The 18500-nt window shown below is 36.0% G+C and overlaps 1 protein-coding gene across 2 annotated transcripts in view; it reads left to right on the plus strand.

Moving 5' to 3' along the window:
- Positions 1–18500, plus strand: part of PTPRQ (protein tyrosine phosphatase receptor type Q) — a 106590-nt gene that overhangs the window by 78927 nt on the left and 9163 nt on the right. For both annotated transcript variants that reach the window (XM_035341315.1, XM_035341306.1), the window contains 6 exons: positions 5841–5867; positions 6565–6646; positions 12741–12831; positions 14244–14320; positions 17805–17939; positions 18043–18168. In XM_035341315.1, the coding sequence (XP_035197206.1) occupies positions 5841–5867; positions 6565–6646; positions 12741–12831; positions 14244–14320; positions 17805–17939; positions 18043–18168 (538 nt within the window). The remainder of the gene's footprint in view (positions 1–5840; positions 5868–6564; positions 6647–12740; positions 12832–14243; positions 14321–17804; positions 17940–18042; positions 18169–18500) is intronic.

The following is an 18500-nucleotide window of genomic DNA, read 5'->3' on the forward strand; positions in this document are numbered from 1 at the left end:
TTCACATTTTGGTGTGGAGTTTATTTCCTTCCATCTATATTTTCCTCTTTCCTCCTTCCCCATGCCACTAATGGACTAAAGCAAAGACTTGCTACCAGGCCATTCTTGTAAGCTACAGAATGCAGCTGTTAAATTTTGGACTATTATTTTTCAAACAGTAGCTATACTGGAGCTACAGCAGGCTCCTTGCCCGGCTCTTTGTTGAACATTATGGCAAATTGTGGAAGATTGAAGTGGAGGTATTAACTGAGCACTCCTCAGGACAGTATTCATGCAATATTTTCAACTAGAAGTCAGTAAATATACTGACCCTACTAGATTACACATATACAGTAATGAGGGAAAGGATACCTTTGATCTGCTCAAAAATTTTGAGTTTATTAGGGCTCCTTTCAAGCTTTAAAGAATGTTTCAGTGTATGTAAGATTCACCTCCGGTAATGTCAGTAGCAAAAAGAGCGTTTTCAGGTATCTGACTTAGGCTGTTTTTTGTATAGATAAATCCTTCCTAGTAGTGATGAGTTATTTCAAGCAGTTGGCAGAAGCCAACAGTATGCACCAAGGTGGCTTACTTTAAAACTTGATGTCTAAGCTATTTTAGTTGTGTGTTTCCCACAGTATACAATGAAAGATCTTTTGTACCTGCTACATTCAGGGAATAACTATGTAGAAGTCATTCTACACAGATTGACTTTTAGTTCATGTGTTGTTCTTACCATTCTCATGGTATATGGTTAAAGCAGTGTCATGTCAGCATGGTAAACTATTGTATTACAAGTTGATGACTGCAGTGTAACCTTCGCAATTTTCCCATGCATTTAGAATGGGACTGTGTATTACTACATTTGCATAAGCTACCCAGAGATATTGGCTCTGTTTAGGCAGCTATCTCATCTGTGTTTGAAAAGCTTGCTGTGTTGCAGAATGCCAGATGCAATTTATGCCTTCTGATATGGAAAACAGATGGACAGACTTCTTTTCCAGTCTGGCTTGTTTGTATTTCTTTAATAATAGTAAATCCACTGAAGTCTAGTTTTAATAGTCCAAGTGTATTTTCTACCCTGAAAGGGTAATAGAGAGTTTGTGTGGAAATCTTAGATGATAAAAGAACAGTATAGACTTCTTATGTACCTACTAATCATCCTTTTCAGCACTCATTTGAAGGAGATGCCTTGGAAACAAAGTGTTTTGTCATTTCTCAGTTGGTATATTATACATCATGTTAGTCATTATAGATCAGTAAAGGCATGGGCTTATGGCTGACACAGCTCATCCACAAAAACAAGATACTCTAGCCTGTTCCAGGAGATAATTCTTGAATGTTTCTCGTACATCGTCTCTTCAGACATTCTCTCATACTTAGTGTATCATTGCCTGTGATCTTGGTTCATACACTGAGAAACTTTGTACAGCTGGTAACACATAAGAAATAAAAAGAAATAGAAAAAGGTTTTCCTTTTCTGTAAGAATATGAATGGATTATTTTTCTTCATTCTGAAAAAAATAAAAACTCAAAAGCTTGAAAAGTTTAATGAAGAAAGCTCAGCAAATGTTCAGTATAGGTAAATCAAAACATTTTATTTTGTCAATTTTTATAATTTTTAGTGTTCATTATTTTACACTGCAAAATTCAAGTTAAATAAATAAAAAAAAAAAGAATATGCCAATTATCCCATTTTACCAGATTTGAAACCTTTTTTTCTTTTTGAATCAACTTTTTTTTTTCAAATCAGGAAATTCATGACATACCACAATTCCCTATAATAATTGTGCAATCTTGGTCATCAGGAAAAAAAAAAAAAAAAAAAAAAAAAAGCTTGAAAAATTTCAGTGTCTGAAAATAGTGGCTGCTGAATATACACCGTCTTCTTCTTAGCAAGTCTTTGTTAGACAATAGTTAATGAGATGTAGCTTCAGAGGGCATTCAGGGAATTATATTCTACTGTATTCAGCAGAAAATGAGGTCCACTTTATGAAGCCAAGATGTTGACTTTGGAAGTTTGGGAAATACATTGGTCCCCATGATAGTAGAGATGATATGAGACAGGCAAAAATATAAAAAATCTAATACTTTAAAACATGTGTAACCCATCAGTCTAGGCTGAATTAGACATAGATTATTTTAGTGCACTAAATATTTATGTACTAGGTCTTCTCACCTCTTACGTTTTGTATCTTGTCCATTGTGTTTGTCAAATCATTTTTCAAAGCAGATATTCATCTGCTGTAAATGGTTTCCAATATTTTTTTCAGGGCCCACCAGGCTTAGCCTGAGACAAGTAACTCCTTTGTGTTCAAGGTGCTCACCTGGGAGAGAATGCTGGCACCTACTTTCACAGTGATTTCTGTAGAAGGGGTAAAGCCATGTAGGTCCCTGTTTCTTAAAATTTTTCCATGAAAGTTACATCTTGTGGTGGATACTTTTAGGCTTTTGATTCATTCCATGTGAGACAGATTGACAAGCAAATGGGCACATATTTGGAAGAAATAAATTCTTAATTACAGACACTGTAACCCTTGCAAATAAATAACAGGCAATTAGAACTCTATGGAAAAGTGTTGTGTATAAAATTCTCGTGTTGTCTCACTTTTCCGGAATATTCTGCACTCAATAGGTGTCTATATACAAAGTAACACTTCTGCACAAACTTTCTCCAGACTAGCCTGTTCTTCTTTCTTTGAGGGAGGATAGCCATGGCTCCTGCCTTACCTTTTCCTTCAACAAGATTCCCTTTAGTAATCAGCTATCACTCATAGGCTTCCTGAGCTTCGTATCCCAGGAGTACAAGGTTTATAACTCTTTGTGTCCTGGTGCAATGGAAGAAATGACCATGTGTTCTCTTTCCCGGGGCCTTTAATATTCAGGAAGGGTTAAGCTCCATATTGCTTTCAATTAACTTGCTAAAAATTAGTTCCTCCATTATTCCTAGGAAGTGTCAATGGTGCTTATAAGTTAAGCCTTTTGCCTACATTCTCATTTCTGTTGTTTTCCATTTGGACAAAGTTTTAATTCTCTGTGGATTTCAGATGATTGACCCAGAAAGAAAGCTGAGTCTGTGTGACAATATGGTCTTCAGTTACCACTGCCAACACAAATAAATGGCTTCTTTCTAGCTCTATCATAAGTAATCTGAGTGGGATTCAGATTTTTGATAGACTTCAAAAAAATCCCACACATGAAACAATACACTGTTTTAAAAGAAAATCAGATTTAAGGCAATAAAGCATTCTTTATCTTAGAGAATGTTTTTCTTCCCTGGTTTCTAAGTCAGACAACTGGTAACCTGGATTTGTCCTGTTGAAATAGGGAAATGGCAACTTCATAGTTTGATTCTAAATTGTGCTCAAGATCTAATGATATCTAAGTTCTTATGCTTTATACAAAAGACTGGGAAATGTGGAGAATGAGATTACAGGTAGATGGGTTCGTTGACCAAATAATGTAAGATTACCACTATATATGTCATTCTCAAGAGACTTGGGAAAAAATGCTGTTTTTTAATGCCTGAGGATGCTAAAGTTGAGCATAGCCATCTCTTATAAACCTGTAGTGAGTGTACAAAGCTCACTTCCTTCTGAAGATTTTTATCCAGCAAAGCCAGTATCATTTCCATGGCCTTATTTTCTGAGTTGCCAAGCTACTGCTTGCTACCAACAGAAGTGTGAGTTCAGTAGTTCTAACAACCAAATTCTTCACAACAATATCTAAAGATGGGTTAAAGTGTCAAAGTGTAGGTGTCTACTTTAAAATTTAGTGCTTCTTAAAGATAATATATGATTATGCCTATAAAAAAATTGCCTGTCAGTAACGCTTAAAAAATGAACAAGAAATTACCAACTCTAGCCCCGTTTAGTTCATTTTCTATGCTTTTTCAGTGCTTTACTTCACTGCTTTGAGTGAGAGTAAAGTAAAGTATTGAGGAGGTTGTGTTATGGTGCTGCTTGTCTCTGTGTTCTTTGTTGTTGGACCCATGTACCTTCACCAATGAAGCACTAAATGTCATATTCAGCTTGCTTATGTGCAGCATTGATGTAATTTTTATTACCTAATGACTAAACTATGCTGCAGTAGGCACCTATTTGCTATCAGTTTGAAAAGAGGAAAGATAATAGCATTCCAAAAATTTCTAGAATGTCAGCTGGGAGATTACTTCTATTCTGTTGTTCTATGGTGAAGATAGATGAGTTCAAAGGAAAAGCAAATATTTTTTCTTTGTATGGACTGCTTAGAGTTTTGTCCTAAAAAAGACATAAAACCAATGTTTAATTTCTACTCAATGGCAAGTGTATGTGTGCAACACATTGGCACACTTATTAAGAGTTCTTTCCCTTCTGAAAACTATAGCCTTATAATGTTGCCAATATTACTAGACCATAGTTTCAGCTGATGTGTAATGCAAACACCACAAGTGATACAGTAACAGTAGCTAAATGTCTAAAACTTCTGAATAAATAGAGTTGCTTGCTTTGTTGTCTTATTGCCTTCTTATTTTCTGTTTAAAGTTCTCCTTCAATTGTCCTAGTAACTGCTTGAGTTCAAGCAAAGAGTTTGAGCCTTTTCCTGTGAATTCTTACACTTCTTTTCACTCCAGTGAAAGTGACCCAGATGTTTCATAGCCAGTTTGACAAGCATTGTCATATGTACAAGCATTGATATATGTACCGTGAAGGCATCTTCAGTAGCTTTGACATTGACTTTTTAGATGCTTAATATTAAATGGTACGACAATTGTATTAATCTAATTTTGTTATCTAAATTAAAATGTAAATATTTAAGAACAATTTCACAAACCCAGGTATTTTTAAAGGAAATTGTTGTCCTTTCTACTGAAATTCTGATATTAATATGCATTTACATTTTCGTCATAGAATATTTTTGTAAGATTTGTTTTTAAGCATGTATGAATTTTGGAGAGAGCAACACTCAAAATGTATACTTAGAGCTTTTTTGAAGAGTCAAGTTAACTTTTAAGTTGTATTTCTTCAAATTTTTTCACTTAGTCCTTTAGACAATCTTTCTGTATCTGAGTGCCTGACATTTGTCTTCTAAATCCATAATGCTGAGACATTCTTAAATTCAGAGGTGATGATGATGTTACAAGACTATCTGAAAGGTCCATGGGGTTGTATGCTTATGTAAAATCTACATGAAACCTGCTGTGGAATTAGGTTACAGATAAAGTATGTTGCACAGTTTTTAAAATAACTATGTTCTAGAAACAGAATTAAACATGTAAAAAATGAGCATGAAAACAGATACTAATTTTAAATTTAAAATAAATAAATAACAAACAAACAAACAAAAAAAAACAGCCATTGCTGCTGTTTCCTTCTGTAGAGGCAGACTGATAGCATAATTCACCTGTGACTCATTTTAGATACCTGCTTAAAATGACATGAAATCATAGCTATTTGTCTTCGTTGATTATAAAAAGAATCTAGTGACTCGCTCAGATACAGGTGTCTGTATTCAATCAGAATAATCCAATCTCTGTTCTCTGAAATGTCCCTCAGAAGAATGACATTGGTAGATAGTGTAAAATGAAGCCTGTCAATGTATTTGAAGTGGTGTTCTTGAGGTATGGATTTCCTAGGTCCATATGAACCCAGAACATTGTAAAATGATCTGAAGGGAATGATAGAAACTGCAGCTACCATAACTGCTAATACTTGAGATAAGAACTAAGTGAGAGTATCCCCCAAGATATCTGACATATTTGAATCCATGAGAGAAATAAATCTGTTTCTTTAGTTAACTGAATAATTAATCTAAAATCTATTAACATGCACAATATTGCTTAATTCACAACTTTCCACATTTAACAAAAATCTCTGTTGCAGGTTACTTAGTTATAGAAAATCCATCAAGTAAGTAGATTAAAGATTTTTATTTTGTGGTCATTGGTGAATCTCAATGTGTGGTTCCCTCTTCCATGTTTATTAGAAAAAAAAAAATAAATAACAAAAACCAACAACAGAAAAAAACTCCAAGCTGCGTATAAATCATAAAAGCATGACTAATTGCATGGTAACTGGAGAAATGCTTTCTCTCTCTCTGGGGTGAAGCCTGCATGTCTGTGTTTTAGCTTGGGAAGTAATGCAGGGATATTTAAACTCCTTGGGGTTTAAAAACCATGTCATTATGAGAATGAGGTCACTGCAATATTTTATATGTCTAAAACCTTGCAATGTATAAAATGTTTTCGGTGCGACAAAGAAGTATTATGTACTTTAGAATGCAATGGTAACTTTACAAACATCCATTAATGTCAAAACCTTGCTTTGGAATGTTGTTACCTATAAAAAACAATCCGACCCAACAGTAGTGTTAACATTAGCAACTGAAAAATTTGGTGAGGGGAAACAATAGGAGAAAATGCTTCTATTTCAAGTGACTGAAAAGAAACCAATTAGGGGACCATAAACAATTTATAATTTTCTGTCTGTTAATATGAATTGCTATTGAACTGGAAAATGTTATTAATAAAACTGCAGTTAAATACAAATTAAAAGAATGATAAAGAAATCCCCTGCAGGTCTCTAATTCTTCTGTCATTACTTGCAGGCCAATAAGCAAGAAATCCTTCCTACAACATGTCGAAGAGCTTTGTACAAACAACAACCTAAAGTTTCAGGAAGAATTTTCGGTATGTTGCTAGCAGTTGTCACAACATCGCAAGACCTTCTGTCATTTCGTGTGTCACATTTCATGTCCATTTTAAGCAGACAAGGCCGTGAAGGACTCTGGCCTTGATAATCAATACCCAATTACCAGGTTGATTGTTTAGAAAGTAATATTACCTGATTTGGATTCTGCAGTCTACACTGCAACCTGATCAGAATTATTCACCTAAGTGTCAGCAAAAGATGATCTTCTTTAGACTCCAATCTTTGCAAGAACACCACAATATTTATGTTTTTATATATGTAGTGATGCATATGTTGCTTAATTGAGAACAGATTATTTAGGAATAGTTTCTACATATATACAGATATATTTAACTGCTAAGTTAATTTTCCTCACCAAAAACACAGCTGACATTTATTTTCTGAAATGTTCAGGGCCCAGTCATATTGCCATGGAATTCCAAAATGTTTTTCTTTCGTAGGTTTCAGTGCAGACAGTAAAAAGTTTATGCAGTAAAAAGTCTTGCTTTGCACTTCTTTACAAATAATAGGTCATAACCTGTCATGCTTTTGAGAACAGTGTCCGTATGAAGAGCCTCCACCTTCATGTATGAGAAGAACTCAGCAAGTCTGTGTTTCCTTCTGAAAAGAGACCAGCTTTCAAAATATACATTACATATATATAATGCATATATATACACATTTAAACCTAAGTTTTTGCCATTTTCATTAAGTAACATTTTTATGGCTATCAAATTTTTATTCTCAACAATATCTTTTCTCCTTGTTATTTCAGAATCTTTATCATCATCGTCATCATTTTTAACACATACAGTAATTTGCCCTCACAAAAATAATTTGTCAGTTTCCAGTGACTTTATTGTTTTGGATTTATAGATTTACCATGCATTGCTTACCATTTGGATTAACAAAAGTGAAGACTAAACAATTGGCTTTTCTTCTGCTAGATTATAATATTTCAGTCTCTTAGGGAAAGCCAACTAAAGTGTGAAAAGATTAATGGTATTTCCTACAGCTTTTTGTTATGCTCCTTAGGTAAAATTAGTCTGGATTTAATAATAAAAAGCACCATAAAATTCTCTGAACAATAAAGCAAGGAAAACTTTTTCTTCCAATACTAGAACTGTTATTTCACTTGAACAAGAGTGATTATAGTTATATTATGCATGACTGAGCAGATGAAAAATTTTACTAGCAATAACATTTTCACATGTTAGCTAATATTCATCACTGGAAAGTTTCTAATACTACTTTCTTTAGGTGTGACCCACATTAGGTAACCCTTACAGTATTGTAATGCCTTAAAACTTAAAATAAACAAGTGTTTTATCAAGTAAAAATGTTGACAATCCATTTGAAACATAATCAAATTCAAGTAGCTGAAACCTTCTTCAACTAAACTATATAGTCCATTCATAATAACAGCATTATGTCATTGGGGCTTCCATTTCATTTCTCTCTGAGCTTCAGCTTCCATGTACCAGAATGTAGTGATGTCTTAAAATCACAGAAGCATAGAATTATAGAATAGTTTGGATCAGAAGGGACCTTAAACATTACCTAGTTCCAAACCCCCTGCTAGGGGCAGGGACACCTTCCACTAGACCAGGTTCCTTCCACTTCCAGATCCTAGACCAGGACTTTTTTGAACTTCATGAAGTTTGCATGGGCCCATCTCTTGAGCTTGTCAAGGTCCCTCTGGATGGCCTCCCATCCCTCCAGTGTGTTGACCACACCACACAGCTTGGTGTCATTGGCAGACTTGCTGAGGGTACACTCAATTTAACTGCACATGTCTGCATGGTTTGCCCTTAGTGAAGCCATGTTGGGCGTCACCAATCACCTCATTATTTTCCATGAGCCTTACTATAGTTTCCAGGAGGATCTGCTTCATGATCTTGTTAGGCACAGAGGTGAGACTGACTGGCCTGTAGTTCCCCTGGTCTTCTTTTTTACCCTTTTTAAAAGTGGGGGGTTATGTTTCCCCTCTTCCCATCAGTGGGAACCTCACTGGTTCATCATTCCCCCAGTCCCCACCTTTGCCTTCTGAGGCCTGGGTTTTGTGGCTGGAGCTCTTGCTGGTGAAGACTCAGGCAAAAAAATCATTGAGTACATCAGCCTTCTCCATATCATGTGTAACCAGATTTTCCATTTCCTTCTGGAGAGGGCCCACAATTTCCCTAGTCTTCCTTTTATCAATGATATACCTATAGAAGATTTTCTTATTGCTCTTGATGTCCCTGGCCAAATTTAATTCTAACAGGGCTTTGGCTTTCCTAACCTGATCCCTGGCTGCTCTAACAGTTACTCTGGATTCCTCCCAGGCTATCTGTCCTTGCTTCCACCTTTGGTAGGCATCCTTTTTCTGTTTGAGTTTGGTCAGGAGCTCCATGTTCATCCTTGAAGGCCCCTGGCTTTTTTCCTGACTTTGTCTTTGTTGGGATGCATCAATTCTGAGTTTGTAGGAGGCTTCACAGAAGGTTTGTCCAAGAGAAATCAAAACTAAACAATAGGTCCAGTCTTTGAGAGTGTATCTACACCATCTGCAGCACCTATCTTATCAGATGAGAAACAGGACTGACAATGCACTTGAATGACATCAGAAATGACAATGCATAGAAGCAAACAGACAGTGCACAGAGCAAGCAAACAAACCCCATGACCTGCATGGTTTCCATCTGCAGGTAACACTTTAATTTGACGTAAATGACTCAAGGCTGATATAATGTGTGTAGGAGAGCTGAATTCAGGCTACAAACCCATGGATTTAAAGCACGTAGCCTGTTCATGATCTTTCTTGGGTTCTTCGGCTGGCTATTAGTAAATTCAAGCACACTAGGAACTGGCTGTAAGAATATGGTAATTTATACTAATAAACTGTTAGTATATTCCCTGCCTTGAATTTGGACTGTTCCGGCAAGAAGTCATCCTGGACAATTCCAAGGTACATTTTGGAAGGCAAAGTAGTCCAGGGATCATTTCCAATAGGCAGTTTGTAGACAACATACCTGTTACACATTTTGTTAGCATAAAGTAGCTTTCTTCCTTACATGTAGTCTTGGAATCCAGGGACATTCTTGGGCTCATTTAATTAACTGGATTGACCTAGCTGCTGTGCTAGAGATCTCTGGGGTTCAGTCTTGGACCACGTATGAACATTGCCTTTATGGAAAATGATAAGTAGAGGATCTGGACCTACGAATGTATCTGGATTCATGTCTTATCAGAAAAGAGAGGTTTAAAGAAACCATAGGGAACCAAAGGAACTGATGGCACTGCCTAACTGATATTCAAACCTCCAGCTTTCCAGAAGATTAACGCATCTCTCAATACCTTTGGAAAATCAAGTTTTTCTAGTAGCTGGCAAATTACTGAAACAGAAATACTTCCAACGCTGTTTTACAATAACGTCTGTTCATGAATAAAAAAGTGAAATACCTTTGAATGACACCACAAAAGTATGATAAAAGCACTACAGTAAACAAAGTTCAAATGAATTATTTAAAAACTTTATGAGTCTGCAATGAAATGTGGTTTCTGTGACAAACTGTTATTGAATCTGGGAATCCAGATAGTCTTTCCCCAGTTCTGAAAACAATCATTGACCGAAATCCATACTGATGCAGAGAATTAGTACAAGGCTTTTAAGCTCTCATTCAGATGTGGTAGCATCATTACAAAAACAATATAATCTGCTTCTGTATTTCCTCTTTAATATGGAATACTGTATAACAGTACTACTTTTGTAATAGTTACTTGGCAAGCTAAGACTCAGAGGAGGGAGGCAAATGAGGCAAGTAAAAGATCACATGACATGCACTTGATATGAGACCCCACAGCCCATAACACCTGCAAAACACCCTAGACATTTCATCTATTTTTTTTTCCTTAATGCAAACTTCAAAAACAAAAAATCTGTGGGAGAGTTTCAGCTTTTCGAATGAGAGGAATTTTGACACCTTAGGTGTGTTTCACTGTTCTTATCAAATCCTAACAATAATTCACAGAAGTCATTCTGTTCTGAGAACAGGGATCTTTCTTTAGGTTCAGTCATAGGATTGAGGCTTTAGTTCTTTAAGGGACTGTTGAGACAAAACAATGAGGCAACTCAAAGATAAAACTTTGAGTATGGCAGAGGTTGATTCAAAGGCAAGATTTTAAAGCAACGAGTGCTTTAAAGAAATGAGAACAATGTTTTTCTATAATATATTAGAGTTCTTCATTTAATTTTATATTCATGTCTATTAACCATGTTATCTAATTATTTGACATAAGGATATAAATTTAATGCCAGACATTCTTTATATTGTAAGATTTTAAGTCACAAACTTTCTTTTTAGAAGAACAGGCAAAATCATAGACTTTTCATCCCTAGATGAAACAGATATGCAGTAGGATTCTGAAGGGCATGGATGGGATCTAGTCCCTTGTTAATTTTCAAAAGTAGTTGAGCATCTAGTTGTTCTCTGCAATTTTTCCCCTAATTCTTTCCCCAAGGAAATATGTGTCAGAACTAGAAAGAGGTCAAGTCTCTTGTTGGAAAGTCCTTTGCTTTCATCATAAAACTTTCCCTTCATCTTCAGAAACACCTGCAGTTATACATTATAGAAGATATAATTATAGAAGTGAAATAGTCCTCATGCTTCATGCCATAGGCTTTTTCTGAGTTGGTGAAATAAACAAATTGCCCAGGGCATAATATTGCGTGTAATATAGTTGAAGGATTTTGAGCTCTCTTATATGTCAGGCATCATCCATTGGAAGAAATGGTATATCAAATTAGATGGTTTATTGGTTTGGTTCATTATGTCACATTTTTAAATTGTGTCATTTTGATAATGCTTAAATCAAATTATTAATATCGAAATTTGTTGAATAAGAATGACAAAATATTTGATTTAGCAATGAGACAAAAATCACTGGAATATAAAATACTATTGCTTTTTCTTTTTTTTCATTACTTTGTTTATTTATTTATTTATTTATTTGCTAAGAGTGCCCATTAAATTTTCTTTATAGAATGCAAGCTGTCTCAAATACTTGGGTGAAAGAGCACTTGAATATGATTGACATGGAATCTGATTATATGGCTGTCTGTCCCAGTAGAGAGTAACTAAAAGAGAAAATTGAAGGGATTACTCAGCACAAGCAACAGAAGTGTGTATAATACACATTCAAAGCAATAGATAGATCTCATCTGAATCTTCACTTAGATGTTGAAATATATATACATATAAAATTTGTCAAAGAAAGGGAAAATCTATTAAACTTAATGTAGTTAACTGAGAAATAGAAAAAAATAGTCCAAATTCTGGCTTTTCGAGGAGTTTTTCACTGTCTCTTCACTACTGTGAGATCATCACATTAATGTATTTACTGCATTAAAAAGTCATGAATTTGTCTCCCCTCTTTTACTCAGCTTTGTAAATTACACCTATCTATGTACAGGAACACCCCCATCAAATGAGTTCTTCAATGTGAAAGCTTTATTCATCTCTGCCCTTCTGTAACAGAACTAATGACCAGTTATGAAACTGGTATGACCAAAAATAACTCTTCCCACCCTTTTCACGAACAGTCCTGGGAACAATAACTAATTGCCAGTTGTCTCAACTTAATTAAATTCTCATCAGTTCCCATGCTGTGGCAAAAGCTCTCCCAAGCTACAGGAGTCAGGAAGAGGCATTATACAAAAATAAGACTGAGTCTGTAGGGCATGGTTACCAAGTATGTGATTTCATGAAGAGACAGAAAAGAACTACAGAAGGTGATAGGCTGACTTTATCTGGACTTGAAAAGGTGAATGTTCACGCAAATTTTAATTCTTCATCTAGACGGCATTTTCTGCAGTGCTTCATCTAATGTTGCTGGTGTAACTGGGGTTGACAGTGAGTGGGATGTTTCATTATGTTTCCAACTTTTCTTAGAAACACAATACGTTACAGAACTAAAGAATTCTCACTCTTAGTGGAGTGATTGTATCAGGGGAAACTGCTGTTAATCCTTTCCTTATATTTACTGCAGGTGAAATGCAAAGGTTTGTTAAAAATCTTCATAATTCATTCTGTGATTCTACGTTTTATTCCTTTACAGGAACTTCCCAAGTTTCTCGAAGACCTTGCTTCAACTGATGCTGATCTGCCTTGGAACAGGTCTAAGAATCGTTTCCCAAACATAAAGCCATGTATGTGTGTTTACTAATCAACTCCTCAGTTTTGCTCTCTACCTTCAATAGCGCCGCATATATTTGGAATGCAGCTGTGGTTTTATTTGATCTGTCTTTGGTATGGCAGTACAATCATGTCCACATTATGAAATAATTTTGTCAAATAGTTGATCTTTCCCTTTTTATTTTTTTTTTTAAGACAGGTTTATTTGCAAGTAGCTTTCAACTTGCTCTCACAAGCTTTAATATGCAGGTGCAAGAAACTGTAGCCTCAGTAGTTTCTTAGCTTTGTAATTCAACCCATGTAGCAAACTCTTTAACATTCTTCCTGTTGGTTTTTTGTTTTGTTTTGTTTTGTTTTTCCTTTAGTGAGAAGTATTTTTTTAAAACATATAAAATCCACATGTTTGTGCACTCAGCTACCACAGGAGCTTGGGTATGCTTTCTTGTGGATATGTGTAAATGTGCTGCAAAGGTTCCATAGAAGATCAGAGTAACTGTATGATAACTTATAATCCAAGGCTAGATTTTATCACAGGAGACAGGAGTCTGTCTCTCTGTACTCAACACTGCTTCATTTTTCAGTTAATAAGACAAGAAATGTCATTATTATTTTAAGCTTTAGCTGTGATGTGAGATGGGCAGAATGGCATTCCTTGGTTAATAATGCTACATTCTGTGCTATTGACTTTTCACAGCAGCTGTTACTGCTATCTACTGCCTTGTTCAAGCCATGCTCTAAATTACAGTCACTAAAAAATTATATTCATGACACAAAAAAAATATAAACAGACGAGTTTCACAATTTTTTACTTTGTGTTCTAGTTTTTTTAATAAGGTGTGGACCAAACTTCAAAATTTGGAATGTTTGGTTCCACCATTTACTCACATATATCTTTTCTGTTTTTCATCATTTCTGAATACACACTGCAGGCCCAAATTGGAAACCCTCAGTCACTTTTTATTTAGTCGTCTTTGAAACAAACTTTTCTGTAACAATGAGCTTACATTATATAAAAGAAGTTTGAAAAGTGCCAATGTCAGGCTCAAATCTGTCACCTGATAAAAAGACTGTCAGTTCCTTGGCCCTGCTCTCTGATTTGTATCTAGGTTGCCTATGCTAGAACAGCATGGTTTAAAGTACAGTGGCTACCATTAGACAGAGGATCCTCCTACATATATCTAATTTGAAGATTTGGAGCATCCACCATTTTAATAAAAAATGAGATATATTAAGATATTTCTGGAACAGGAATGACCATGCAATAGTGGAAATTGGTTAAATTGCCTTTGTAATGAGTGTTCTACTATGTCAAGTGTTGTTATATTAAAAATAATACTATTTTTTAATTCTTAGTACTCCATTTGTTATATGCATCTATGTTTTTTGAACAAATCTTCTAGTTAACTAGACTTTATTTTCATGATAGATAATAACAACAGGGTAAAGCTGATGCCTGATGCTGGTATTCCTGGATCTGACTACATTAATGCCAGCTATGTATCTGTAAGTAGAAAATCTCTCACACTGTTACTATTTCTATTTTCTAGTACAAGAACGGGTCAAAAAATAACTTGCAAGAAGAACAGTATTCTAATTTTTCTTTCATTCACTACAGCTACTGTTTCTGTGGCATTGTTCAAGTGATTCCAGTGGCATTGAACCTGACTAGTTAAAATATAAATGCTCCTGTTTTCATTGCTTACCAATGATATTCAGTACTATTTGAAACTGAGTTGATCAAATTACTTTCTTTAAATCATCTCATATCGCTATTGTTAAAGGCAAGAGTGAAACTCCCACTTAGGTCAAATGTTTAAAGTTGAGCATTATTTTCTCTCTTGGTACAAGAGTTGGAACTGTTGTATACAAACAGGATAATTCAAAGATAACCAAACAGTTTTATAGAAATGGCTAGTAATTTGAGTGGTCAGGGTTTTTTGGCTTTATTATTTTGTGAAAAATATGATGGTGGAAAATGTAAATATGCTTTTTGAAGAGAAAACAATACTATATTTCTCACTGTCAACTTTCTTCCTAGGCCTTGCATTTTCTAGTTGTGTTCTCAGTAAATTCTTTTACTATATTTTTCTGTCTCCAGTCTTGCCTATATCATTTTTGTCCTCCTGAAGCTCAAAGTATCACTCATAATTATGCATTAATTTTGTTGTAGCAGTGGATGGTGGTCTCAAGTGAGGTCAAGACCTGATTTACACTAAGGGTTGTTCATACGCATAGCCAGGCATGCAGACAGTAGTCTAAATGGATGACACAATGGCAAGTAGAGATATTTCCAGGCAACTAGAAGACATTCACAGGGAATCGGCCATAGGGCTGAGAATGGGTGTCATACCTCAACAAAATCTTCCCTTCTCATTAGCAAAAGCATGTAATTTCCTGATTCTGACAAGCAGTAGAAAGAGCCACACCATGCTGTTACTTGGCTACATGGCTCTGGGACACACAACCACTGAGAAGGAGATGAGATGGAGCATGATCTAGACTTTACCCTTCTTGTCACTAATTAACATGCCAAGGCTTAGAAAGGAAAACTAACAGCAGAAGCCAGCTGCAGAGAGTATTCTCTTCTGAGATTGTGTATCATTACTGCATGTAGGCATCACACTTTAGATGACAATTCATCACTGAATAAACCACTTTTTCAAGGATAAGCCATTTATAAGCCATTTACCATTTATATGTTCTCATTTCATATATTTGTGGACATGTAAATATATAAAAGCATATATAAAAGGAGTAAATATACAATATGTGTTTGTGTGTATTTACCTACTTTTTTATCTAGTTGTATATAGATATGCATATGTATAAAGAGAGTAAAATAGAGATCTTCAACAAATGGAAACTTGAATGCTACTTTTATTTTCACTGTTTAAACAAGAAAAAGTCAGTAACTGAACTGTGAATTGTGTATCCCTGAACTACAGTTCCTCACCTCACCCTTAAACTAGGGAGGATTAACATGGTTTCCCACTGCTACCTGTACTGTATATTATAGATAGAATAAGAAAGAGGCATCTGTGAATTATAGGGCTATATTCCAACAAGGAAATTTGATGGTACTATAAACCAGTGTGTCAGGTTTTTTGAACAATAAGCTGAACTCTGTGATATCACAGACTGCTTGCTCTACAGCATAAACATATTCTTCTTATTGCTGTTGCTGTTATTTTAAATGTTCTGTAGTACATAAAGTTCTGCAGGCTATGTTTGGTTTATTAGAGAAAACAGATCCATGAAAACCCATGCTCAGACATTTACACAGTTTTTTTTAACTTCCTTTTCACTAAGTTTTGCATCAATTTATAAATGAACTAAACAGATGAAGCCAACACTGGAAAAAAAAAATCAGCCTCTACAGAAAGGTTTCTTAAAGACCTTCTATCAAAGATCATTTGTTTAAATATGTTCCATCCCTCACTTAGAGCAGATCCTGTCTGGATGGCCAGGCCCAAAGGGTTTTTGCAAATGTAGTTAAATCCAGTTGGCAGGCAGTCCCAATGGTGTTCCCTAGCACAGAGTACTGGGGCTGGTTTTGTTTAATCTCTTTACTGATTATATTGATGAGGGGATCAGGGATCAAATGCACACTCAGTAAGTTTGTGGATGACACCAAGTTGTTTGGGAGTTCTTGTTGATCTGCTTGAGGGCAGGAAGGCTTTGTAAAGGGATCTGGATAGGCTGTATCAACTGGCCATGTCCAGCCACATGACATTCAACGAGGCTAAATGCCGATCCTGCACTTGGATCATAACAATCCCATGCAGTGATGTAGGCTTGGGGAAGAGCAGCTAGGAAGTTGCCTGTCAGAAAAGGACCGAGGAATGCTGGTTGACAGCCTGCAGTTTATGAGCCAGCAGTGTGCCCAGGGAGCCAAGAAGACCAATGGCATCCTGGCTTGCATCAGAAATAGTGTGGCCAGCAGGACTGGGGAAATGATTATCCCCCTGTACTCAGCACTGGTGAGGCCACACCTCAAGTACTATGTACAGTTTTGGGCTCCTTACTTCAAGAAGGACATTGAGGTGCTCAGGTGTATGTAGAGAAGAGCAACAAAGCTGGTGAAGAGACTAGAAAACAAGATTTTTGATGAGTGACTAAGAGAATTGGGACTGTTTAGTCTGGAGGAGTCTGAGGGGAAACCTCATCGCTCTCTATAACTACCTGAAAGGAGGTTGCATCAAGGTGTGTGTTGGTCTTTTTCCTCAGGTGACAAGTGACAGAATGTGAAGAAACAGCCTCCCTGCACCAGGGAGGTTTAGACTAGATATCATGAAGAATTTCTTAATGGAAAGGGTGGTTAGGCATTGGAATGGGCTGCTCAGGGAGGTGGTGGCATCCCCATCCCTGGAGGTATTTAAGAGATGTATGGACATGGCACTTAGGGACATGGTTTAGCAGTGGACTTGTAGAGTTAGATTGATGTTTGGACTTGATGATTTTACAGGTCTTTTCCAACCTAAATGATTCTGTGATTCTTGAGGATCACTGGAACAACATCAGTGTTGTGTGTAGCTTGCACTAGCTCTCACATGGCTCCTCATTTTTTAATCTGGCTTTGTTGCTCCTTAGCACTACTTTAATTCTGCTGTGCTGGCCTTCTCCTGACACATCTCTGTGACTGGATCTGCGGTAAGGTTAATATGAAGACAGGTATTTTTTAAAGGGAACTACTAGCCTGATACCATTTTAATATCTCCGCTAAAAGCATTTCTGTTAGAATGGTATTTCCAGAACTTAATTAGAGCATCGGTTCATATCTATTCTATACAGTGGAAAAAATGCCTTGCATCCTTAGGTCTCCATGGTCATCTGCCATGCAATGATTAGTCAGGCCTACACCAATTATTTTAACATGTCTGACAAGGTTCTAGCCTGAGGCATGGTAACTACAGGCACAGCTATGAGTCACACGCAAACTCTTTTTTCCTTACCAACCATTATGCATTAAACATTTTCTCTTTCTTAGGGCTATTTGTGTCCAAATGAATTTATCGCAACTCAGGGACCATTACCAGGAACAGTAGGTGATTTCTGGAGAATGGTGTGGGAGACTAGAGCAAAAACCCTTGTGATGCTTACACAATGTTTTGAAAAAGGACGGGTAAGTTACCAGTGTACAACTTTGCTATAATTGAAAACTCTGTATATAGTTTTTGTCAAATTTATAATATAATTATTGCTAATTAGTAATCATCTCCCTGCAGATAAGATGCCATCAATACTGGCCAGAAGATAATAAACCAGTGACTGTGTTTGGGGATATAGTAATTACTAAATTGATGGAAGATACTCAAATAGACTGGATTATCAGAGATCTAAAAATTGAAAGGGTAAGTCAGAAATGGAAACTGATTAAATAAAATCTATCCAATAACTCAAAGAACATCAGATGTTCTCCATCCCACCCAACTACCTCTCAGTGTTCTTTTAATCTTTTAATATGTATGTACTCTACAGGCTGTTTTTTCTGAGCATTTTGTTTTCATTCCTGGTTATTTTTTCTTGGTGGTGGTGGTGGTTTTGTTGTTGTTTTCTTTTTTCCTGAAAATTTTCTCCAGTTTCTGTCACAAAGAACTCAGATATATGGCCAACATGCTGTGAAGGACTGATCAAGGTTACTGAACCTCTCTGGTCTAGTGGGAGGTGAAGTTTCTATTTGGAC

The sequence above is a fragment of the Oxyura jamaicensis genome, chromosome 1 (genome assembly GCF_011077185.1).
Source record: "Oxyura jamaicensis isolate SHBP4307 breed ruddy duck chromosome 1, BPBGC_Ojam_1.0, whole genome shotgun sequence".
Classification (NCBI taxonomy): Eukaryota; Metazoa; Chordata; class Aves; order Anseriformes; family Anatidae; genus Oxyura; species Oxyura jamaicensis.